The following is a 26,141-nucleotide window of genomic DNA, read 5'->3' on the forward strand; positions in this document are numbered from 1 at the left end:
ATCATATGCTGGTTACTTCCAAAACCTGAAAAAGAAAAATCCACCCGGGATGTTTCTTAGTCAGACATTAAATCACAAGAGAACTTGTTGAATAAATTATGATTATCCAATTAAACCGAATGCATATAATTTACCCAGAGATGTTTAAATATAACTATTAAAAACTAAAGAGCTGGTAAACTTCTCCCTCAGCCTTTATTAGCCTAACTAAACCCTGACAGCGCTGTATTTCTCATTGCTCCCCTCATCCATCTACATCATTTATCTGCACTTACGCGCCGTGCTTCTGGGTCTCCTCGGTTCCCGTCCATCTGCGCACCCGCTGTCGGTGCTTGCGCGCCTCCGCGGTTCGGCTCTGACCCAGCAGCAGCAGCAGGAGCAGCAGCAGCGAGAGGAGGAGCAGAGTTCTGTTCAGGTAAGGCATCCTGACGGCGTCCATCCACAGGTGAGTCCCTGCAGGAACATCATCCTCCTCCGCACGCGGACCCTGTCATGGTCTCCGTCACGGTGTGATGTCTCTCAGCATCTGTGGACACACTCAGGAGCGCGCGCACACGCCCACTGTGGGATTATTCAGATTATGGCTCCTCATCATCATCATCACCATCACGGGGCGGGGTGAAACATTTCCAACCTTTGCAGGGGCGGAAAGAGACCCTGTGTGGCCGCGGGCACCAGAATCCCACCAGCCCACATGTTAGATTGTTTTACAGCTGTACATAAATTATCATGGAAGAGTTTTTTCACTTTTCCACATTTTGTCACATTGCAAACGTCAACATGATTTTCAAGCATTTTTTGCAATAGATCAACACAAACAAATGCATAAGTGAAAGAAAAAGGGATGCAAGATTTTCTAAATGTTTCAATTCAATTCAATTTCATTTATATAGCTCCAAATAACAGCAACTGTTGTGTTGAGGCACTATCCAAAAAAGTCATTTCAATTCAATTGTACATTCATTCCAATTATTCCTAATGGTAATTCAGTACAGTAAGATAAGTTACCTGATTCTAAGGAAACCCAGCAGATTGCATTGAGTCTTTGGCTGATGAATATATAAAACTCGTGGTAGGCTTATGTCTTCAGCTCCTCAGGTCAATATTTCGTAAGAAAAGAAGAACCATTTGCTTCAGTTATAGCTGCAAGTCTTTTGGGGAGTTGTCTCTACTACCTTTGTAAGTTTAGCTCAGTCAAATTGGATGGATTAGTTCAAGTCTTTCCTCAGACTTTTGGCTTTGACTTGAATTTGCATTTATATAGACCAACCTATTGTAGCTCTGACTGTTTCTGACTGGGTTCTTTCTGACTGTTTGGGGTCTTTCTACTGCAGGGAATGTGACATTTTTGCTCCAGTCTCATCACTTTTTCAACCTCTGGTAGATTTTCTTCCATCAACAGTCTGCTTTTACCTCCATCCATCTTCCTATCAACTCTGGTCAGCTTCTGATTACTATCCCCACAGCATGATGCTGCCAAGACCATATCCTACACGGGATATGCCAAGAAAACAATTGAATGACTGTTTTCTTGGTGTTTATTGTAATTCTAGCTGTGTCTGTGTCAGCTACCACATTGTACATGGTTACTTCCCTGAGAACTGCCACTTATTGTGTTGATGCACTTGGTTCCACTAATCACCTCCCCAGCCTTTATAAGCCTTTCAGTTTCTTTCACTTATTGCAGATCCTTTACTGTGTTAGACTATTGCTACGTCTGATATGTTTGTTTCTTTCTGTCTGTCTGAATATATCTTCGTGAAATGTTAAAAGTTTTGGGCTTTTGGTTGCAGTAGATTTGTTAATTTGGTTGATTTATTTAGATCACTGTAAGTGAAACCTGAATAAAAATACGAAAAGCACGTTTCACATTTGTATAAAAAATATTTTATAACTGTTTTCTAACTATTGCGATTTTTAGTTGATTTCTACATTTGGTCTGAGTTTTTTTTAAGGCTTGTCAGATTAATGATGACTGCATCTTCATCACTGTTCATTTTTTAAAAGGTATCTCCCCCATTCCTGCAGAAATTACTCTGTTTACTTCCTGCTGAACTTTCTTATCTATCCAATTTCAGGATAGTTTATCATCAGCGACTCAAAAGCATGTTTTTCCTTTGCTTCCATTTTTACGATTTAGCTGCTTCTTTCTGTCAACAAAGTTTTGTCATTTTTCTTCTAAACAACCAAAAAACATTTTTGTCCAACTATGAAACACTTCCTTCCACTTGCTGTGAAAATCAATGCTTGTTAAGTAAAACAGGACACATATTCATGCAACACTGGATCAATACCTAATAACAGGAGGTGTTTGTTTTGTCTGGATTTTTGAAACCGTCACATCTGTTGTATCCACATTACTTATATTTACTGGTTGGTTTCTCTCCATCTCGATTGTTCAGTTGTTTCCCCAACATAAATTTGCTTTAATAAATATCTCACCTGGCAGTCTGAACACCTGGATCTCTCAGTCTGCAGCAGGTTGTGGCTCTCCGTTCTGCCAGAGTAGGAATTATGTAAAAAATTCAGCCTGTGGTGTCTAGATTAAAATGGGTTGAAGCCTTCTGGTTAATTTAGCTGCAGAGCTCTCAGCCGCCGCTTTTATTCTCTGGCTGTTAACGGGTTTAGTTACGGGTTACTGTGGAGCGGCACAAAAACTCTGAACACACAGTTTCTGATTTCTGCAGCAGCCTGAATCATCCAGCAATGTCTCCAACTCCAACCTCAATGTGACCATTTTAACTTCCAAGACCTGTTCAAACTCCAGTACAAACGGAGCATGGATCAGAGATTTACGGTGAAGTCATCCACATTTTAGGGTTCAGCTCAGAGCAGGTTTGATGTTATTGGTAGAAACAAGTGCATTATATGTTATGCGTTGCCTTTTTGCAGACTAGTGCCGTCATGAGGAATATGGAGTATTTTGCCAACAGCTGAAGTAAACTGCTTGTGTGTGGGGGGGGGGGAAGAAAATAAAATCAGTTCAAAAGGCTAATAAATAGATTTGTAAGCACAAAAACAAAGGATAATTTCAGTATGTTTCAGTTTGTTTTATAAATGCACCAAATAGTTCCAGTTAGTTATATTTTTTCCTCATTACAGTTTTTATTTGTCCTAGTTAACAAAAATGTTTTCTAAATTTTGATTTTCATTATTTCCTTGGTTTTCATTAATAATCTTAATCAGAACTGAATCTTAGAAAAGCATAAATCTGCAACCTCAGAACTTGAGAGGATATTTTTCTTTTATTGTGAGCAGGCTGCAGAGGATTTCTCCAACAATCAAACCAAGGACGAAGCAGAACACTGTAGCAACTTGAGCTGGAGGAGAACTTGAGGATCGACATAACTAGGAGGAGGTAGGTCTGATTATTGCTCTGATGATCAAAACAGTCTCATGAAGCTATGCTCAGACGGATGGCAAATCCGACCCAAATCCGATTTTTAAAGATAAATCTAGCTTTTTCATTGTAGTCTGATTGGCTGATTCCGATATTTTCATCCCCCCAAAAAATCTGATGTGTGCCCCTTTCACATGTGATAATAATTCGGTTATCCGATTTTTTTTCTAAGCATCTACTGTTTGAACGGTCATGTCGCTTTTATATCATCGATGTGAAACATAGTAATAATTCTGCACCAAAAGAAGCTATACACGGTGAATCCGGACGTAAAGCGGAAAATTATGATAATGAAATCAAATTACAATCCCAACACATCTGGCTCTCCCTGCAAATCCAAACAGATTTCTCTATAATTGCACTCAATGCTTTACAAAATGCCATAGGTAGTAGATGTGCTTTCCTTTTATTAGCTTCCTTTGAGTTGCTATTATAGTGTGATCATAATGTTGACTCCTATTGCTGAATGGATCCATAAACGACTCCATTCATTATTACTTCCGTAAACAGTGCTCAGCTGTGTGACGTCAACGTTCTATCTTCGGCGCATGCGGGTCGCTTTGGGATCATAAACCGTTCACACAGCTTTCTTCGCGTTATTACCTTGTAACGATACTTTCGGCTGAATAAACTTTAAAATTGAACAACTCCCATCCTTTGTTACTTCCGTAAACAGTGCGCTGCTATATGACGTCAACGTTCTTCTGCGCATGCGGGTCGCTTTGGCGTCATAAACCATTAGCACATAAGTCAAATAGCGGTCGCATTTAATTAGTAGTAGGTATAAACCACAACGCAAAATCAAATAAAATTAATCAGACTTAAGCTAAAAATTGTAATGGATGGATGGAGATCTGCTTTGATTATGTCACCATCTTCACAAATATAGACATTTGGTTGGTGTGGCAGTTTGCTTGCAGAATGTCCTGAATGCATTTAAATTAAGACATTACTAGAGGTGAACCAGCGAAGCATTTGCATGCTGTGTTACTGGATCACACTCAGATCATCACACTTACAGCTAATCATCAGGAGCCTGTTAAAGTTCCAGCTCAGGTCAAAGGTCACTCACCCTTCCAGTCATTTCCTCCTGGTACCTGACAGCTGTGTGATGAAACTGCATTAATTACGTGTCTGCAGCTAAATTACCTCCATTCATACAGATGACAGCTGTAATTCTGCCCTGACTGATCAGAGAGCTTGAATTAAAGCTATTGAATGTCATCTCCGACGTCTTCGACGGAGATCAGATCATCTGTCACATTTGAATAATTACAATGAAACTTTTGATTAAGTCTTTATTATTCACCTTTATTTTATTAGAGGGCATTCCTTCAGAGCCTGCAGAGACACGTGATGTGATTCGAAGTCCTTTCAGCAGAACATGAAGAATTTCTTCGCCTTTATTTGTCAATCCAGATCAGTGATGGGATTTCAGACCAGTCTGCAGCTGCTCTTTCTCTTAAAGACAATCATCTTCCTCCTCATGCTCACTTTACATGTGATCTTATGATATCCCTGCAGAATTATGATGACAGACTAAAGAATAAATCACATTTCTGCTGTTTTAGCTTCTCTTTGTTCTTTTTGACACCTAAGTAAAAGTTTTTCCTCCCACATAAAATATCTTGGAAAAACTATTAACAATTCTTTCACATTGTGTGACTTGAAAAACACAAAATGTATTGTATTGTATTGAGATTTAACACAAAGTAGCACATTCATGGTTCATGGTTTAAAAATGACATCCGGAAAATAATTTTGTGAATTTCTATTCAAACCATTTTTACTTTGATTTATTAAGAAAATCCAGCACCAGATTTCACCTGTAAAAATGTAGCTCTTCTGTAAATGCCTGTTGAAAACTTCTGCTTCCTGTGTGGGTTGCTCCACATCAGTGAACGAAAAGTTTAAAGGTCATTCCACCTTAAATTCAGGTGAAAACCTTTTCCTCTGCAGTCGGATCTGACATATTTCTTCTCCTAACATTTTTAGATCGAGTCTGTTAAAAAATAAAAACATCAGGTTGCTAACATCAGACATGTTTGAGCTGTCAGGTCTTTGTGTGACTGACAGTTATAAAACACAACCTTTCTAAATGGTATTTTACCAGATCCATCCTCGCTGTAAGCCATAAAAAATCTGTTTGTTTTTCTGTCTTCAAGTTGCTTCAATCAAATTTTATTGTTTAATCTACGTGCAGTTGTTGATCTCATCTCCAAAGTTCACATCTCTCCGCTTTAACTCTTCAACTGGTGGACAAAAACTCAACATAACAACCATAGATTATTATAATACATTGTGATTTTATGTAATCGCTCTCGTGTTGCTCTGGAACTGACCACATGAAGCGGCAGATTTGTTTTATATCCAGATGTGCTGTGAGGACACAATAACATCAGGGTGATTTGACAGATTTACAGGGAAACCTCTCATTTCTTCCCTGGTGCAGAAAATGTCTCAGCGGACGAGTCCAGCTCCTGACCACAGAGAGACCCACAGTGTCATGCAGGATGGCGAGAAATAAAATCACATCTCGTTTGCAGTGAAAAGTGTCTATTTTCAGATCTGGGTCACAGCAACAAACTGCAAAAAGCTTCTGTTCAGAACAAAGACGGTGATGATCCTCCTGGGAAGAGTTTTAGATGAGGAATATTTCCCAAACTGTCAGTTACCTCAGATGGTTCCCAAAGGGAAGAAAAGCTGTCAGGCCGTTACAAATTGTTCAATAATTCCATCTTTTTGTTGTTAGTTTGTTATTTTTAACATTTTACTTTCAGTTTTTTTTATTGATACAAAAACAAAAACAGACAGACATAAGACATGAACCAGTGCTGAGTCATACGAGCATTAACGAGAACAAAAAATCTTTTTTTGACGACAACAAAAAGAACCCAGCAAAAAGTACATTTCCCAGTGAACACACTGAGGTCTAATATCATGGCAAACTTATCTCATAGTGACTGAGCAACAATATCTGTGAATGATAATGTATTAAAAGTGACTTATTATGCTTCTTTGAACAGGTTAGAATCGACTGGCTTTACAAAATACGTTCATTACATTTATTGCACAAAACCATCTAAGATAGTGAAATTTTAGTCTGTTCTGTTCTGCCTATTAGATCTCCTTTCAGAATGAGATGTTTTAGGGCGACTTGTCACTGTAAATCCATAAAAGCTGCTGCTGGCCACGTCCCAAAACTCAACGTTTACATTTGCACATGAAAATGGCTGCAAATAGATGCACAAATATACAAGTACATATTTGAAAAGCAGAAGTAGAGCCTCCTGAACAACCAGCAAGAATGCAGCAAGTAGTTTTTTGGATTGTAAGGTCAACAGCAAAATGCTTATCTTTTCCAGCAGCCATTGTACAGTGCATACAGGTCATCACTATGTTTCGGGTCTGATTTCTAGTTTCCAGCTGTAATAACTGAAGCTGTGCGTTGACTCTAGATTGTTCCTCTTTTGGTACAAAGATGATAATCTCAGTTTTGTTTCTATTCAGATGGAAAGTTATGGCACTTCCACATCTGTTCAGTGCTGATAAAGTGATAAATTTCCTCAGCTCTCTTGTAAAACTCCTCAGTCCTCCTTCAGGTCTCCTGTAGACTGCAGACTTCCCGGAGTAACCTGGATGCTTTTCCCCTGACGGGTCAGCATCATTTTGGAAAAACAGAAAGAAAGAAAAAGAAGTGCAGTGCAGGGAGGATGTTGGGCGGATCTCTGGAAACAGATAAAACACTGAAAAAGGTCCAGTTGTGCATTTGTTCCAGTTTCTACTCATCATTTCAGCCCTCAGGCTTCAGCCAGATTAAACTGCTTTGATGTGAACGTCATGCATACATCAGTGCAACCTCTATACAGCTTGACGGACGTACTGTGGTCCTGAATGGCTTCCTTTAGAAAAACAACCTTATTGGAGACCCTTCAAAGGAACGTCCTGACGAATTAACTGAAGTTTTATAACGAAATGTTTTTCTCCTCGCAAGCAGAAACCAGCAGCTTGTTCTTTATCCTCCAACATGTCAGCGAGTTTATTGTGTTCAGAGGTTCAAACAGAATAAGTTCCTATAGAAGTAGTTTATTTTACACATGTTCTCATAGGGTTTATGGATGAAGATCAAAAAATGTCTGTTTTAGATGGTGGGGATCATGTAGTCACACAATGAGAGAACTGTCATAAACATGTTTTATTCAGCCGCTGTTAGTAAATAGATTTCATGATCCAAATATTGACTCTCTTTGATGAGTTTATAAAAAAAAAAAAATTATGTTATTCCGAAGCTTGAATGTTTTTCGATTAGCTTGATGTTGCAAATTATTACACATAAATTCAAGGTGAGTGTTTCCTCGCAGGGTTGGTTTAAAATGTGTCAGACAGAAAATCAGAGTCAAGCTAAGATCTGCAGCCCAACTGTGGAGATTTAACCCATCAGGTGAACGAAAACGCACTTTGCTCTCAGCCGACCCAGCAGATGATGGTGGAATGACAAAGTCACCTCGTTGGAGGTCAAATAGCCTTAAATACAACCTGGATTTCACTCAGCTTCAAAGAAAAATGTAAAACGATTGCTTTTGTTGTTGCTGTAGCAACCTGAACATCTTTAAAATGCTATAAGCTCATCATTAATGTCTATTGATGTACTTAAATATTTAAAAGTCCAGCTCACTTAATGAACTGAGCTGGGTGTAAACATAGCTTTAAATTAAACCCTGCAGCCCAGTCTGACAGTAATCAGCATTCAATTTACAGACTTAGAACAGAAGTTTTATCTCAAATAGACAGAAAAGAAAACCTGCAGAAGCTTAAAGATTCGTCAGAAACTTGTTGGATTCTTTAAGAGAAATCTGTTACGTAACGTATAAATCATTCCTGAATCATCTGGATGATTCTTTGCAGTCATCTTACATCATGTCACATCTTAAAGAGTGTTAAAAACGTCAAAGCTCCACACTTCAATCACTTCTCAAACATAAAACAATAAGACAGCTGCCAATCTTCCCAGGAGTCTTCTGACCTTGAGATCAGACCATGCAATGCAAAGAGAATTACAGAAGAAAAAACCAAGAGCTTAATTTCAGACTTTACAGGCCTTAGGTAGCAGGTTAAATGTTAAAGTTTATGACTGGACAAATAGAAATAAACTTATTAAAGCTTGTTGGGAAGGACTGAAGGAAAAAGCTTATTTTCTCTAAAACCATTTAAAAACAATTGAACTGCATGCAGAAAACTTCAATGAACTGAAGAAACATTGAAAAGAATAACTGAAGGACTTCCATTTCAAAACGTTAATATATAAAGAAAACTTTAATTAAGTTACTACTGCGTATCCCTCTTTGTATCTTGTCCTTGTGATCTGAACTGGTGCCTGTTGTCCTGAATATGTACCTAATATGAATGTTTTGTCCTGAACATGTTTTCGGTCTATCCTGAATGTATTCAGGTGTTAATGAATGCGTCTCAAATGCATTCTGAATATGTCTGTGTGGTATTGAATGTATCCTTAAAGTATAAATGTGGTCCTGAATTAATCTAAAATAGTCATATTCATGTTATTCTGAATGTGTCTGGATTGTTTTGGATGTAAACTGAATGTGTCTGTGTAATTCACAGATATGGTTCTGAATACATTTTAGCGTGTTTTCACACCTGATAGTCTGCTAGACTATCAGGTGTGTAATTTTGACAAGCTTCACATTTATAATATTGTTAAAATAAAACCCTGTTGCACACGTTGACCCTAAATGGGTCTTGAATGTGTGATTTTGGATATGTGGTTCTGAATGGACCCTGAATGTGTCTATCTGGTCCAGAATGTTTACTGAACCTCTCCTTTACTGCAAAAACACAAATCTTACCTAGTAATTTTGATCTAGTTTCTTGTGCAAATATCTTATTACACTTGAAATGAGACTAAACTAACTTACAAATCACTTTTCAGCAAGATATAAATCAATAATATTTTGATATTGACAAAAGTGATGTAATCTACCAATGGAATAAACAATGTTTCATCAATATTAAGGAATTATTTCCTTTAAACAAGCTCACATATCTTTCTGAAAAGTTACTTATTTCAACTCTGTTTGCACCAGAAACTAAACCAAAAATACTTAATAAAATTTTGTGTTGCTGTTTTGAGGACTGATGTGTTTCGGGTCCTGATGTTGGGACCTGCTGCTGGGTAATTAAACACCTCTTCCCTGTGTGTTTAAGGTTGTTAATTAATTTAAACGTGTTCAGACACAAAGTGAAAATAACCTCTACAGATTAATTTAATATCACACCACAAAGTTCAGATCATACTTTCCCATGCTTAGCTCCATCTGGGATCAGAGCAAAATGACTGTAAATCTAAAAAATAAAGAAATAGAGTCAACAGACCTCCTTCCCCCACTCCCACCTCCTCTGCATCTTTAACAGCAGCAATGTGAGGCTGAACGACACGGGACCCGTGGCGCCAACATGTGCCATGTCTGTCTCTGAAATCCCTCAAACAGAGTTTTTCTCTGAATTCAGAGAACAAAGGAGAAGCTCGTGTGACAGTTTCAGGACAGTTGGAGGTGATTTGGGTCCACATGGTACCAACAACCCTGCAGAGGAAAGCAAACAGAACATGTTTCAATTACTGACTCTGTTTTTTCAGGCTGGTCAGAACCAAACAGTAAAAGTAGAAATTAGTTATACTGAGTCGAAAAGGTTTTTGTTTCTATAATCAATGATGGAAAAACGCTCCAGCAGTACTTCCTGTCTGGTATGTTTCTCCTATAAAAGGCAAAACTTCATCTTCAGATTTAAGTTTCAAGATCTGATTGCACTCTTAATAAAAGTCCCTCAAATTATTTAATGGAGCTTCCTTAACATTTTCCTACCACACTTTTTCCTTCCACTCAACTTTATATTAGATTGCGAGAACTTTGTCCACCAAATTCTAATTTGGGGTTTTCATTAGTCGCAATCTATAATCATTAAAATGACAGAAAATAAAGGCATTTTCTACTCTATATTTAATTAATCTATACAACACATGAGTTTTGCTTCTGACAAATGTGTGTCTGCCAAATTCAGAAAGAATAAGTGAGTGTAAAGAAATGATAAAGCATTAATGTATAGCTCATAAATCCATAAAGATTGAATCATCAACTAAAATCAATTAAGACTGAAAGATAAATTAAATCTCTATGGTTTTTTAGAGTGAATTTAACCAAAAAGATGTTGTTTGGGGAGGATTTTGAAAAATGTAAAGCTACGTTCTAGAAATTTTACTGTTAAAATTCATAGGCTGGAATTGTTGATTATTTCCTACATTTATATCACATTATTTTATTCAACTTTGATGTATTTGTTTGGGATTTTGTAAGATAGACCAACACAAAGTAAAGGAAACTGTGATGTTAAAGGAAAGAATGCATAGTTTTCAAGATCTATTGCAAATAAGATCTGAAAAATGTGGCATGTATTTACATTTCTCCCCTTTAATCTGATACCCGTAAATCAAAAACGTGACACCTCTCCAATCCAAACAGCCATTTTTTCTCTCTGTCAAACTAAATACAACTTTAGAGACAAAAATATAACATGACCTTTTTAGGAAAAATCATTGATCCAAACCATATAAACAAAAGCATTCCCACAGCATCACACTGCCTTACTATGCTCCACAATGAGGATGTTGTTTTCAGGGTGACAGTGTTAGTTTAGGGACAAACTTGTTCTATAGTGTGACAAACAAAAGAATGAAAGTTTCTGACTCAAAATGAGCCCCCGGCTGAATCTAAAGGAGAGCAAATCTTTGCTTGCAGTTAAAAATGTTACATAACGTTTCATGCATCTTTTGATTTATTTAAACAGAGAGGCACTTAGCCATGCACTTCATATAATTTTCATTATTTTATGCATCCATTCTTGTCTGTTTTGTGAGCTCTTGATAATGTAAACACCACCTCATTATTTCTAACTAAACCTGCAGGAATTGCTCTGATAAATTACCATATTTTTAAAAATCTGCATGTAATTTATCTCAGAACAAAGAGACAAACTACAACATCCTAACTGAGCCAAGAATTGGCCGAGTCCATCCTTTCTGCCATTAGGTCCCCCTCTGTGACCCGGGGAAAATCTCCGAGTGGGTAAGGCGAGTGCAGAGCTCAGGATGAGCTGGAAATCCCAGATGTGGGAGCGCTCAGGCAGCACAGCCGGATTATAGCCCCGAACATCAAATTGTCTTATGTAACACATTGTAATGCTGACAGCAGCAGCGGCGATTACACAATCTGACCTGGAAAGGAGGAGACGGCACGCACGTGGGCGTGCACGCTCACTCTGGGAGATCAAACCGCCGTCATGTGACCCGATGCACTCTGGACTGCAGTCTGGGACAGTTTTCCATCAGAACTGATGTGAATGTTTGGCTGCTCAGACCCCAGAAACTAAAACTCTGTGTGTAGGTGTGGATTCATTATCGGATCAGAACTCTGCAGCCTGAAAGTCTGGCAAAATAACACCAGAACCTGGTTATGAACGTATCAAGGAGTTTCCTCAGAAAATGTTTTAGCTTAGCACGATAAACACATCGGGTGCCTTTCGTAAAGAGACAGTAAAAAATTAACAGCAATAATTTGTTTTATTTAATCTGTGATAGAGGGGAAAAAGTGGGTGTTCAGTTTTCAAAACAATATTTTCTCCATTCCTACATTTATAAATGTCCGAATTCATAACAAAATATTTAATTCACATGACAATTTTGTTTATAGATTAAATATTTAGCTTTCAAATAAAAGTTTTAGTTACGAAGCTAAATGTCTAGTTCTCAACTAAATGGTGAGAGTCTGAGCTAAATGTTTTGGCTAAACCTAAACATTTAGGTTTAGCTAAACTAAATATTTACCTTCCAAAGTAAGTATTTAATTCACAAATATTTAGTTTACAAGCTAAATATCTAGCATTCAAATTAAGCACATGCTAAATAGTTAGTTTCCTATTTAGTTAGGAAACTAAATATTTAATTTCCAAATAAATTTTTATGTCTGAGCTAAATAACTCCAAATTAAATATTCATTTTGATAACTAAATATTTAATTCCAACCCAAATATTTATTTTCCAAGCTAAATATTTAGCCCAGACTTTAGCTTGTTAAATATTTGCTAAACTAAATATTTATGTTGCCAGCTAAATATTTAACTCATAACTAAAAATTTAACTCCATGGTAAATATTTAGTTGGCAAAATAGACATTTAATTTGGAGTTAAATATCTAGTTTTAAAACTAAATATTCGGTTCAGACTTAAACACTTTCTTAAATTAGCTTTCTAGCTAAATATGTTTTAGCTAAATATTTAACTTGTTAATTTAATATTTAGTTTGAAACTCTGACATTTATAAATGTAGGAATAAGATGCTGAAAATATAACTGAAAAATGAAAACCTACATATTTTTATTTATGACAGATTAAATAAATACAAAATATTGCTGTTAATTTTTTACTGTGTAACTTTACAAACAGCAACCCGTTGGTTTGGTTTGTGAAAGAACGTTCAGTCCAAAGCATTTTCAGCCACAGAAATGCAGAATAACAAGGGATTATTTTTCTGTTGAAAGAAAAATCAGCTGTCAGAGGAGTTTCACAGGGAGCTGTGCAGCAGATTAAATCTGACAGGGAACATCTCTGGAAAATAGTAACAGCAGCACGGACCTTGCTCACGCAGCTGGCATTCATGGACGAGTTTCATGTTGTTTCTATTGGGAGACATGTTTAATTTAGTCACAGCTTTACGAAAAAAACTTGAGAGAGAATGGAAATTTAGCAGTTTCTGCACAGATAACATCAACACTAAGCTGTGTGATGATGATGATGATGATGATGATGATGATGATGATGATGATGATGATGATGACAGACAACAATGGCTGTGCTTGGTGATGATTGTCTTGGTTACAATGATGACGAAAATTATACTTTATACTTATGATGATGAAGATGACTATAACAATGATCATCATCATCATCATGAAGAGGATGGCATTGACAATGAGGACTATATGATTACAACCTCGATGATGGCAATAACTAGGATGATGATCATTAATACTGATGAGGAGGAGGAGGATGATGAAAATAATGAGGATTGTCATGAAGATGACATTGATGATGGAGATTATGATGAAGATGGCACTGATGACGATTATGATGAGAATTATCATGATTTCTGAATCATCAGGTAAATCAGCTTCCTCTGACTTATTCTGTTTTTATCCATAATGAGAACTATAATGGTATTATTGATGATGATGATGATGATGATGATGATGATGATGATGATGATTATGACGATGATGATGATGGTGGTGATACAATTATTATGATAATGATGGTGATGATGAAGATGAAAATAACGGTGATTACATTGATGATGAAGGTGACAAAGACAGGATTGCTATGATGACACTGGAGATGAAGATGTCATTGATGTCATCAGACTCTATTGCTGTTGATGATAACTGATGAAGATGAGAAGGATGAGCGTAGCTACAGTAATGACGAAGAAAACTATAAAGACTCAATGATGAGGACGATCGCCATGGTTACAGCAAAGATGATGATGATGATGGTGGCACTGACGATGATGATGTCATTGATGATGATCTCAATATACTCTGCTGATGATGACAATGACAAAGGTGATGAACAGCTGCAATAATGATAGACAACGATGACCATGATGATCACCATGGTTACAGTCATGATGATGATGATGATGATGATGATCCTTTGTGATTTAGCCAATGAGAAGCTGGCTGTCTTCATCACTCGTTGTGGTTTCAGTATTCAGATTTCCTTCGTTTCAATTTCCTCTGTTTCGCTGACGTCACTTCCTGAACAAATCAAAAGTTCCCTCCGCTAATTGTTAGCATATCAAACTTTTCTGTCTTTTTTTTTCTGTCTGTTTTTTGTCTGCAGGCTCAGGCTCAGCAGATTAAAACTGGATTGAGTCTTTTGAAGACGGGCTAAGCTTTTAAAGGTTCCCCCTCCTCTCCTCCCATTAAAACCGGTGCAAGTCCCCCCTCCTCCGTTAATCTGCCCTGTTCTGTAACATCTGTCCCCGTCTCTGCACGTCTTCCTCTCAGTGAATGATCCGCCTGCTGTTGCTGCTGCAACTGATGCTGATCCTCAGCACAACCGGCTGAAAACGTTTCTTCTGAACGGCTGGAGTTTAAAAAAAAAACCTGATGCTCCTTTTTCCTGCTGAGGAATCGGCCGTCTCTGTGCATAATCAGGTAAAGCAGCTTCCTCTGACTTATTCTGTTTTTAAAGTTCATCAGTTTCTTCTTCAAGGCTACTGGAAATCCTGGACGGTTTGTAGGAATTTAAGCCAACATTCTTAATCCTAACTCCTTAGATACATAGTCTAGGGTGTAATTATGCAAAAGCTTCGTGAATTATGTCTTTAACTCGAGTTGAAGGATGAAATATTCTTCTTAGTGGCTTTTAACTTCATCTTAAAGTTTCAGCCGCTGATAAGAGATGAGGCGTTCACTGACATCAAGGAAACAGGAATGATTTCATTTGAATTTTATGTTTCCTCTCTAACTTAACATTTGTTTAGTTTCATTCTCAACTGGCTGATTTTATGACTTTTACAAACAGCAAAAATAACTTAAAACATGTTAACCTCAAATATGTTACATGTACAACAAAAACTTAAGAAAAAATATCTTACTGTTGTATTTACCATATCAATCAATACACATACTGTTCTTTGCATAATTAATGCACCACACTGGGGTTAGTTTAATTATATTTCTGCACTTTTTACCTGTTGTTCTGGTCTTGTTTGTATTGTTTACATCAAAAAAAAGGTAAAAAAAAAAAAAAAAAAGTCGAATAAAATGCTGCTGCAGTCTCACCCAGAGAGATGACAGAGAACAACAGAGGGATTACTCATTACACCGTTCTGTTTGGAGACATGTCCAGGATTAAAGGCTCATTCTGACCATCAGCTCTGAAATCCTTTATGTTTCTGATGTGAAGATTAAAGGATCTGACCATCAGAATCTCAGCAGAACATTTACAGTTTATGTTTCACCTGCAGCATGAGGCTTTTACAAAGTTTTCTTCTTCTCTTTCCACTGTTTCTTGGTTTGCTCAGAGATTATTTCTCATTTTTCTTTCTTCTGCAGGTGCAGCAGCTGAATGGCGGCGTTCTGCAGCAGAGACTCTGTCAGATCGTCAGGTGTGGAGAAGTTGGTTTGCACGCTCAGTTCATCTGAGGTGACGCCTTCATTTAGATGGATTCTACAGCTACTTACATGTTAATACAACAAAATCTGCTTCAGAGCTGTGTAGTTTACAACTTAACATCACTTCACTTTGTTTCTACAGGAAAAAAAAAGAATTCTGACTTTTTCTCAAAATCCAGATTTTTTTTCCTTAGAATTTTGTTTTTTCTCTGAATTCTGATTTTCTTTCTTAGAATTACGAGATTAATCTCAGAATTCTCACATTTTATTCAGAATTCTGACTTATTTCTCTGAATTGTGATTTTCTTTCTTAGAATTATGACTTTAATACCTGTATTCTGACATTTTTCTCAGAATTCTTACTTTAACCTTAAAATTTTTATTTTTAATTCCTCGGAATTCAGATTTTTTTTTTCTCTGAATTTTTTTTCCTCGGAATTTTGTCTTCAGTCTGAGCAATTTAAAATTTAATTTCAGAATTCCAACTTAATCTAAAACTTTTTACTTCACGCTCAGAATTCTGACTTTTTTCTCAGATTTCTGTCCTTTTTTTTCCTAGAAAATCAAAAGTCTGATTTTTTTGTTGTTGTTGTTCCAGTGGTCATAACCCTGTTCTCTATGTTTCTGTGAAAACAGGGAGTAGAAAACCCTCCTGACATGAAAGTCCACTGCAGACCTGGAGGAGGTGAAGTGGTCCATTCAAAGGTATAGAGGACAATAACCAGTTTCTGCAGATTGGTTATTTTGTAGAAACTATTGTTTGAATTTTCCAGGAAGACTCAAGTGTACAAAGCCGTCTAAGCATTTCCTGTCAAGAAATTACAACAAAAAAAATTTCAGGTTTGGTCCAAACAGGCCTGGGTGCTCAATCGATTTTACACGTATCCACTGATTTGACGTCATTGAACTTGGATTCATAAAACTGTTGGCCAGAAGGTCATGGCCTTATTTAGCAGCTTGCAGCAAATTCTGTAACATAATTGTTCAAAAACCGTAAAAATAAATAAAGAATACTGAACAGATTGAAAAATATGACCCAGACAGAATATAAAAATATCTACCCTGCACCAGGTGAGACTAAATTCAACCCTCCTGTACAAGTTCTCTGAAATATGGATGCAGGTGTTGGAGGAGGTCAAGTGTGCAGCTGTGAAGATGTGCAGTCAAGAAAACGTGAAGGTGTCCAGCTGTGAATGTGTGCAGGAATACATAAATATAACAACAGCCTCATATTATTAGGACTTTATTCTCGTAATGCTCTCACTTTATCCATGTGATTTTATTCATTTTATTTTATTATTTCTTAGTATAGCCCTAATACTCTGTTATAAAAAGCAGTAGAGACCCTAATTGAAGTAAAAAGTTTGCAAAATATGACTTTTGAGTAATGGTTCCCCTTTAAAGATATATAAAGGCACAAATATTTAGACACATTTTTGTCTTCCAGGTGCATAAACTCATCTGTATATCAACTATAAATGTAATTTACTGTGAAACCTTTGACATGCATCAGGTGTTGTTTAGAAGTGTGGTGTGAACGGGGCTTTTGTTTCAGATCTCCGGGCATCAGACGGCTCTCCACCGCAGCGCCATGGTGGGGAACAGCGAGACCATGGCCGCTCTGATTGCTGGAGGCTGCGCTGTGGACCTGCAGGATCCAGTGAGTTCTGATCACCAGTGTTTAGAGCTACGGGTCACGTTCCTCCATTCTGACTGCCATGTTCTGTTTGTTTGAGCTTGGAAACACGGCGCTCCACGAGGCGTCCTGGCACGGATTCACACGGTGCGTCAAACTGCTCGTTAAGGCTGGCGTTGACGTGCGCGTCAAGAACAAGGTAATTAGAGGAAAACTCGTCTCAGCAGAGACAGAGAGACTGAGTTTTCAACTCTGAGATTTCCACAACAAAGCACAATAAAGCCTCTATTGTTGAAGGGGGGTGGGGGGGGGGAGCAGGAAAATGTATCAGATCAGCTCCTGAGCCTGAAGTTTGATTTCAGTAAACATCCTTCTTGTTTTCAGTTTACAGAGATTATAATTCCGGGGTTGCAGTTTTCCAAACATGATTGTGTAATATTCTTACTGAATAAAGTCAAGCCTTTGATAATCCTACATCTCTGTTACTTGAGCTTCTGATTGGACCAGCAGAACACCAGTTTGATGCAGTTGTTCTCAAATTAACCTGCCAATCAGCGGGGGTTTGTTCTGACCGAAATAAACCCACCAATCATCCTCACTTATTCCTGCAGAGCCTCTCAGGCCGGCTGTGAAGTGATTTCTGATCTCTACCTGCAGCAGGAACTGAAATGACCGCCCAGGGTTCAGGTCTCAGTTTGTTCTGAATGTTTCAGGCAGGAAACTCGCCGCTTCACCTGGCCTGCCAGAACGCACACGCTCCCACTGCTCAGCTCCTGCTGCTCGGAGGTTCAAATCCCGACGCCAAGAACAAGGTGGGAAAAGATGGCAGAACCTTTTATTTACCCAAATAAAACACAAGGATCTGGTTAGCATGGAAAAACTATGCAGGAAATTTGTTTTCTAGTTGCACGATTAGCTTAGCGTAGCTTAACTGTGCTGTTATGCTAACTCTATTCAACTTACTTATCAACCTGAAGTCAAAATGACTGAAACTGAAGCTTTAAGCTGTTGTTTGCAATTTGAAATCTATAATTATATTTTATTTAATATGAGATGAATAATCTGTGAAACAATAGAGCTTTTCCATCTTCTCCCAGTGCTATTATTAGCCCCGCCCCTGATCAGAAACAACCAATCAGAGCCAGGAGGAGGTTCTTAGTGCTGTGCTAGTTAGTGCTTAGTGCTAGTACAACTTGATGTTCCAGAAAAACTCTTTATCCACCACCATCTGTGGCTATGCTAACTAGTGTTAGCATTCACTACAGGCTAAGAAGTTGTAGCATAGCAGAGCGCAAGGTGGGAGGGAGGATGGGAGGTTGTGAGCAGTGCATATACAAGCATGATTGACAGCACTAAGACCGTCCTCCTGGCTGGTCATGTATTTACATGTTAAAAGAAAAAAAAATATTTATAAACTAGCTATGAATCTTTTTTAAATTTATAATTACTGTTTCATTCTATCGTTGGAAAAATCTATATAGATTTAAGCTGCTGAGCACTGTGTATCCAAGCATGATTGACAGCGCTAAGACCGTCCTCCTGGCTCTGATTAGTTGTTAGAGGAGTTCTATTTGTTCACAGATTATATGTGTCATACTGTCATGAAATAGTAACAATTTTAGCAAATATGTAAAACATATATTTTTTATTTAAGCTACTTACTATAGCTTTAATACCCCCCTCTGCTCCTTTATTAAATGTTTTTTGTGTAATAATCTGTGGCTACCGATGGGACTAGAGATGGAAATTAGCCACTTGGTTATTGTGTTGACATGTAAATGTTAATATGTAATTCCCCATTTTTAAAAAAATAAATTGAAAAAAATCAACAACACAATTATTTAGGATTTAGTTAACATAGGAAGCATTTCTGTTTCCAGTCGTCCCAGTCAAATTTCACCTGTGCTCCTGCTTCAGGTGGGCGACACCTGTCTGCATGTGGCTGCTCGCTACAACAACCTGAACCTGCTGAAGATCCTGCTGAGGTCGCGGTGCCGCTTGAATGAGACCAACCAGGTGACAGCATCCGTTCTTCCTGAGGCTTACGGACAATTCAACATCAATCGATTATTGGAATAATCCTCAGATAATTTAGTAATCAATTAACTGTTAAGTGGCCTTTTTTGAGCAGCCTCAAATGGGAAATTTGCTAGAAGAAGAGCATATTCAGAGCAATAATTAAGTTACAATTGTACAAAAAATACAAAAAAAAAATCTTTCTGTAAATAATTTCTACAAATAATCAACTGTACATTAAATAAATGCCGTGTTATTGCATTTTAGGCAATTAAATGCTTTTATTTTTACTTTGGTTCTGGTTCTGTTCGACTGCAGGCTGGAGACACAGCGCTTCACGTCGCAGCAGCTCTGAACCACAGGAAAGCTGTTCAGCTTTTACTGTCGGCCGGTCTGGATGTGCGAGTCCGGAACAGCGTCAGAGTTTTTCATTATACTTTTATTCACTATGACTTTTGTCTAATTCAGACAGTTTTAATTAGTTTGGTAAAGTTTTAGGTGAGGAATTGAAGAAGGTCAAAATGTTGTATTGTGATTCTGTATTACAAAAACTTTATTAAATGTTTAACAACCAAATGACTGGTGTTTTATCCCAACTTTTGCTGTTGCCATTTTGCAGACTACTTGATGAAGACCAACGTAAACCATTTGTGTGGGGAAAATATTAATTTCTCATCATTCCAAAAAGCTAATAAGTAGATTCATAAACACTGAAATGAAGGATGTTATACCTATAACTTAAGTATGTTTTAGTTAGTTTATAAACGTGATTTAGTTCCAGTTAGTTATAGTTTCCCCCATTAATTACCATTTTTATTTGTTTCAGTTAATAAAAATGTTGTTAGCTTTAGTTAATTTGGTAACTTAAACTGAATAATATTGGAACATCTAAACCCCTGGCTGATCCATTGAATTCATGTCAGAGTTGAAGTGCTTCCTGGCTGACATGTTTTCCTCCTTCAGGCAGGAAAAACGGCGCTGGATAAAGCCAGAGATCACCAGAGCAAACAGGTGGCTCTGCTGCTCTCCAAAGTTCCTCAGGTTCATTAACTCACTTATTATTCATCATTATATCCAAACATGTCACCAGAACGAGTGTTTCTCTCTTCAGGTACGCTACATGAGAAGAAAGACGATGAGGAAGCCCAGACTGAGAGCGCCGACTCGACCCGCCAAAGTAAGAAACAGGAAGTTTAGGATCGGGTTCAGAATCATTTGAGGAGCTTTGAAGCTTTTCTTTTCTCTGGTTTTCAGGTCGGCGCCCTGAAGATGGAGCAAACTGAACCCAGATCAGACGCTAAGGTGAGTAATGAGCTGAATCCGGTTAAATCAGAGTCAAACGACTTGGACTCGAGTCAAACTAGAGCAGGGGTGGGCAACTCCAGGCCTGGAGGGTCTCCTGCAACTTTTAGATGTGTCTCAACTTCAACACACCCGAGTCAAATAATGAGGTCATTAGCAGGACTCTGGAGAACCTGACTGCACTTAGGAGGTGATTCAGCTGTTGGATTCAAGTGTGTTGGACCAGGGAGACATCTAAGAGCTGCAGTACACCGGCCCTCCAGGACCAGGATTGCCCACCCCTGGACTAGAGTCACATGACTTGGACTAGAATCAGGCTGGAGCCAAAGGACTTAGAAATCAGACACACAGGAGAAACATGACGAACTAAAAGCAGTTCCACCTCTTTGACTCGAGGCCTATTTGATTGTCTTAGTTTTAAATTAGCAGTATTACGTATTTTCCAGACACATAGTGCCATTTTACAACACAATCAAGTAGCTATATTACTTTTAGTTGTTATAAAATGCTATATGTAAACAATAGGACTTAAAAGTAAATTTGACTTTGTAATTTAACACCTTGAACTTTGACTTTTGTCTCTTTAAAAACTCCTACTCTTACTGAAAATCACCACTATGTGATTCCTCTATTAACCCTGTAACAAAGTTTTTTTTTACCAGCGTTTCACTCAGAAGTAGCTTCTACAATGAGCTCAGCAGTTCTGCCAGGTGTTTGCTAATTGCTGCTGGCTAGTCTGAAGGAGCTGAGTCGAAGAGTTAATGGGGAAGGGTGTTCTGGAACATGGAAGCTCAGAAGATTGGAAACTGCAGCTCTGAGGAGGAGCTGCGTCTAAAAGGCGGGGCTTGGTCCCCCGAGTCTTTTTGCATAGCTGAATGGTTACCATGGTGATTAAATGATTTCTCAAACATGCATGAAAGAATCAAAGCAACACTCCAGGTATGTTTTTGATTAAGGAATAACATTATAACATGTTGTAAACCTCAAATAAGTCAATTTTACATAATAGTGCCTCTTTAAACCGACGCAAATTACAAGACGAACCCTAGAATATCCCCAGATTTACTAATATTGTGTAGCTTTAATAGGAATAACTCAAATTCACACAAAAAAATCATATTTGTAACATTCACAAAACTATGGAAGATCAGTGCAGGTTTACAGTCAATAAGATGGTAACCTTAAGTTGATATCCAAGTCATCTGCTGAAAATCATTTATTTCTTTCATATTTTTTTATACAAGGTCCGGAAAAAAAAATCTCAATGTCAGATTTTTCCAATATTGTGTAGAAACTTGGGTAAATTATAGTAAAATGTAAGCGAGGATTGAAACACGACAAAAAAAAGATCATTTTTGAGTTTTTGAAGTTCAGTTCTACTTGTTTGTTCAGCAAAACAATAGCTTACATGTTTATGGCTAAAAATTCAGAGTTTGCAACCTGAGACTTGGTTCAAAGCATTTTTTCACTTTAGACTCGACTTCGGACTTGTTTGCCTTTAACTGACCTGAAACTCTGGACTCATTTCCACCTCTGAATTCAAAACCAACTCATTAAAACCCAGAGAATAAACTCCCTTCCTAATCCTAACTGTGACACAATCCTGCGAGCAGTGAGACTTTGACGTCTCTGCAGGATCTGGACGCAGAAGATCTCACCTCAGGAAGGAAACACAATAAATCCCAGAAGGACGAGTTCTGGGATGAAGGCGGAAAAACGTTTCAGCTCTACACTCTGTACAGAGACAGGGAGGGCAGAGTTCGGCAGGTTGGTTCAGTCCAGCTCAGAAGTTGAAGGTTCCTCAGGAGAGAAGTGAGTAAATCTGTTTCGTTTAAGGCTCCTGCCAGCGGCTGCATCTGCGAGTCTCTCCTAAAGAAGCTGCAGGACGATCTGACGACCTCAAAGCAGGAGCTGAGGCTGCAGATCCTGAATGTCCAGGAGGAGCTGCACGGCCAGATGGACCGGATGGAGTGCCGCAACAAGCGCCAGGTTAGCCTTCAGTGACGTGGGAATTGGGAACTCGGGTCTGGGTTTGACGTCAGAACCGAAGTAACAACGTTTGAGTTCAGAACCATAAACGTTGTTTCCAGTCGCTCTTAGGAAGATCATTTTACTTTATATTAGCATTAGTGTCATACTAACAAAAAATGTAAAAGTAAAATTACGAGAATATTCTTAGAGAAAATATCTGAGTAAAGATGTTTATAATGAATAAAATTATACAAGGGTGCATATAAATTTTATTTATACTTAGACTAAAATATATCAATATATATCATAAAAATTGTACTAGTAATTTGTGTAACTTCTACATTTTCCTTATAACAAGGATTCATTTTGAAAACAAATTATGAGGTTTTTTTACTTCTTCCTCCTTTTTGAAAATAGTAAGATTAATGTGGCTACAAAAATGTCTTTCATTCCTCGTTTAAATCTGTAATTTTATACTTCTTTCATGTTCGAAATAAAGAAAAGAAACGTTGCACATAAAAAAAGTTGATGCATTTGGATGTTATTCCCATAATATGACTTTATTCAGGTAATTTCATGGCTTTCTTATTTTTTTATTTTCTTAGTATGATCCTGGTATTAGCTATGTCATAACTTTCCTTAAGCAAACTCCTTTTTTAACTTTTTGTGTTTAGAGTTTCAGGCTCTACCCGTAACATTAATTTTAGAAACACTTTTACATTTGTGTCTTGTAAATAATTACATTTCCACCACATCTTAATAGTGTTGCTGTGGGGAGCGGCCATCTGAAACACAAAGTCCTCTTACAAGCCATTCCAGTTGAATTTCCCAGTTCTGAGTGTAAATGACTTTATTAGTATTTATTTGTTTCCTCATCTAACTAAGAGGTATTTGTTGTTTTGCGGCTGATGCTTTTATTTTGAAAGGGCTTTAAAGGGTAAGGTTGCTAAGTGACTGACACAAAAACTGCAGGCTAACTGACAATTAATTAACTGCTTGGATATCATGCAGAGAAAGAGCGCACGGGTCGCAGTGAAAAGGAGATAATTAAGAAGTAGTCAAACTAAGGTCTAAACAATTATTTAGCGCTTGGCTGATGAGGGAACAAGGCGAGTTTTGACGAGAGTATTGTATATAATAAGCGTAATGTTTATGTTTTGACATAAAATAGTGTTAATAGTTGATTAACTGTTGAAACAGTTGGAATACGTTTAAGTTCATTTGTAATACAGAAATATTATAGTTAATTAAATACATGTATTGTGAATTAAATGTTTTAAAGGAAGGTTTATAGGTTAAGGTAAAAGGTTAGAACCACTAAGAGTTACTGATGGTATTTTATTTGTATGTTTGTAGCTCTTACGGTGTGTTCATGTACAAAGACTGTTGAATAAAGAAACATGAACCATCAGTTAAAGAGACCATCTTTTCAACCGGGACGCCACACTGACTAAACTGGATCACAGCATCGATCTGATTGATCAAATCCATAAATATCTGAAGAATCAAACGATTGCGAGGCCGTCGCGCCTTCGTCTGCTTTGTGTCTTTGAAAAGCTCAGGAAGTTGGAGATGTTGATCCAGGAGAAAGCAGCGTGTGAGAGGAGGAGCCTCACATCCAGGATGGAGCAGAGAGCAGCACAGGACCGGGCAGAAGCTCTGAGGAACCAGGTACCATCACCTGACCCAGTTCAGCACCTGATCTGCTGGATGCGACGGCGCTTAACAGCTCTTTGCTCTGTCTCTAGGACGCTCTGAGATATGAACTGAAGGGCTGGTGTCTGTCTCTGCTGGAGGACTTGGACATCTCAGTTCCAGCTGAGACCATTTACCAGAACCTGCTGCTGTCTCCGTCTGCAGCAGCAGAAACGGACCTGGAGTCCGTGCCGCTGCTGTTTTCTGGAGACAGCAGCCCCTCAGTGTCCGCCAGCACCCTGAGACCCAGAGGATCTAAGAGTCTGAGGCTGGCCGAGCCGACCGGGGGCAGAACCTACTTCGAGATGAAGGTGGACAGGTGTGCAGGTACGTTTGACATTTATAAATGAATAAATACCATGGCGGAAATATTATCTTGGAAAATAATCTTCCTTTTTTATATAATGGGCCAAAAACTCCAAATTATTCCTGTTCATTTTTGACTGCGTGACTTTACAAACGGCACCACATAGATTAGCACAAACCTAAAACAACAAAACTATAAACTACTTTTCCTCAATGACAGATCAGAACCAGAACCCAGAAAGCTCACTGGACCTCTCCACAGTCTCTTCTGCCCCCTCCTGGCTCCCAGCAGTACTGCAGAACCTTCCTCTCTCTGTCGATTACACAGAGGATCGCTCCAGCAGCACCAGCACCGGCCCACAGGAAGAGGTCCGGGGCCCCAAAAGCGACACCATGGTTCTGGAGTTCCTCATGGACCGACCTGCTGAGCCCACATTCATTCAGGAGAGGAAACACCTGCACGCCATAGAGGTGAGATTCCCAGTTGAATTTAGATTGGGAATTCAGTTCGATAAAAGGACCAAAGCTGCAGCATTTGTTAAAGTTTCAGCTGCTGCGGTTCTCTTTCTCACTGCAATGTCAAACAAACAAAAGCATTTGAAAAACCGGTTCCCCTCCTCGCCTGTGGTGGCGCTGCAACAAGAACGACTGAAAAAAAAACAAGACGACATGAGCGCTGTCATTTCTCCAGTTGGCACTAAACTCTTGTGTTTGTTTTGGCTGTATTTACCCAGAATGCCCTGTGCCGTAGTCACCTCAACAGAATCAAAACCTTGGTTTGTAGGCGAACCAAACCCTGTACAGAAGTGAACTCTGTTGCAGTTCAAATACATGTGTGAACCTCAACAAAAGCAGGAAGTGGACTATAGCACAGGGCATTCTGGGTAACTGGGTTTTTTAAATTAGTTTGGGTTGTTTGACAGTGCAGTGAGAACGTGAACCGCTACAGCTGAAAACATAACATGTTGCAGTTTTGGTCCCCTCTTGAACCTCATATATATATGAGGTCTGGACTTTGACTAGGCCATTCTAACACATAGATATGGTTTGATCTAACCCAGCAGGTCTCAGTTCTGGTCCTCAGGGTCCAATGTTCTGCGTGTTTTAGGTGCTTTAGCTAAGCAGTTAATGCAGTCATTTGAATCAGACCTGCTGGAGCAGCAAAGACATGAAGCACAGCGGACCTTGAGGACCAGCCAGTGAAATTCTGCTGACTAGCTGAAGCTGTGTTCTTGGTTTAGGTGACTCAGCAGTTCTTTGACGCCATGTCGGCTCAGCTGGAGCGCTGGTGTTCCAGGAAGATCCTGGAGGTGGAGTTCCAGTCGGAGCTCAGGGCCCAGGCGGAGAGGAAGGAGATGCTGCAGCGAATCAGAGAGCTGGAGGAGGAGCTTCACCGGCTGCAGACCAATGAGCAGAGAGAGAGCTTCCTGAGACCGAAGAAATCAGATTTTAATTGAGTACTGAAACGGTCTGCCAGCAGATTTTAGCTTCACGTTTGTTGGAGATCTTTATGTTTGTATGGGTTTTATTATCAGGAGTCAATTCAGACTTAAAGCAGATCCTCATGGA

General features: G+C 38.5%; 2 protein-coding genes across 5 annotated transcripts in view; one reads left to right on the forward strand and one right to left on the reverse strand.

Annotated features, from left to right (window-relative positions):
- LOC106951686 (gamma-aminobutyric acid receptor subunit rho-2-like) overlaps positions 1-692 on the reverse strand; it is a 39,871-nt gene extending 39,179 nt beyond the window's left edge. Inside the window, exon 1 of the mRNA XM_015039351.1 lies at positions 276-692. Coding sequence (XP_014894837.1) covers positions 276-439 — 164 coding nt within the window. The 5' untranslated portion in view covers positions 440-692. The remainder of the gene's footprint in view (positions 1-275) is intronic.
- LOC106951685 (ankyrin repeat domain-containing protein 6-like) lies at positions 334-26,141 on the forward strand. 4 transcript variants are annotated; one of them, XM_015039346.1, is made up of 19 exons: positions 334-415; positions 3,259-3,358; positions 14,534-14,683; positions 15,587-15,677; positions 16,283-16,351; positions 17,202-17,306; positions 17,383-17,481; positions 17,996-18,094; positions 19,200-19,298; positions 19,617-19,715; positions 20,262-20,339; positions 20,410-20,475; positions 20,553-20,600; positions 22,236-22,367; positions 22,437-22,589; positions 24,129-24,242; positions 24,320-24,593; positions 24,793-25,043; positions 25,814-26,141. In XM_015039346.1, the coding sequence occupies exons 4-19, from the start codon at positions 15,600-15,602 to the stop codon at positions 26,027-26,029; spliced, it is 1,980 nt and encodes a 659-aa protein (XP_014894832.1). In that variant the 5' UTR covers positions 334-415; positions 3,259-3,358; positions 14,534-14,683; positions 15,587-15,599; the 3' UTR covers positions 26,030-26,141. The 4 variants fall into 4 exon arrangements, with proteins under 4 accessions (XP_014894832.1, XP_014894835.1, XP_014894833.1 ...); XM_015039349.1 differs by lacking the exon at positions 22,236-22,367; XM_015039347.1 differs by lacking the exons at positions 334-415; positions 3,259-3,358 and having other exon boundaries at positions 13,843-14,683.

Source organism: Poecilia latipinna, unplaced genomic scaffold, assembly GCF_001443285.1.
Source record: "Poecilia latipinna isolate Pla-1442-1.1 unplaced genomic scaffold, P_latipinna-1.0 Scaffold468, whole genome shotgun sequence".
In the NCBI taxonomy this organism is placed as follows: domain Eukaryota; kingdom Metazoa; phylum Chordata; class Actinopteri; order Cyprinodontiformes; family Poeciliidae; genus Poecilia; species Poecilia latipinna.

Excerpts from the sequence above, each read along its gene's own strand:
- LOC106951685 (XM_015039346.1), top strand. The coding sequence starts at position 15,600 with ATGGCGGCGTTCTGCAGCAGAGACTCTGTCAGATCGTCAGGTGTGGAG. Across the intron at positions 19,299-19,616 it reads GCTTGAATGAGACCAACCAG|GCTGGAGACACAGCGCTTCA; the intron begins GTGACAGCATCC and ends GTTCGACTGCAG. Across the intron at positions 24,594-24,792 it reads GAAGGTGGACAGGTGTGCAG|ATCAGAACCAGAACCCAGAA; the intron begins GTACGTTTGACA and ends CCTCAATGACAG.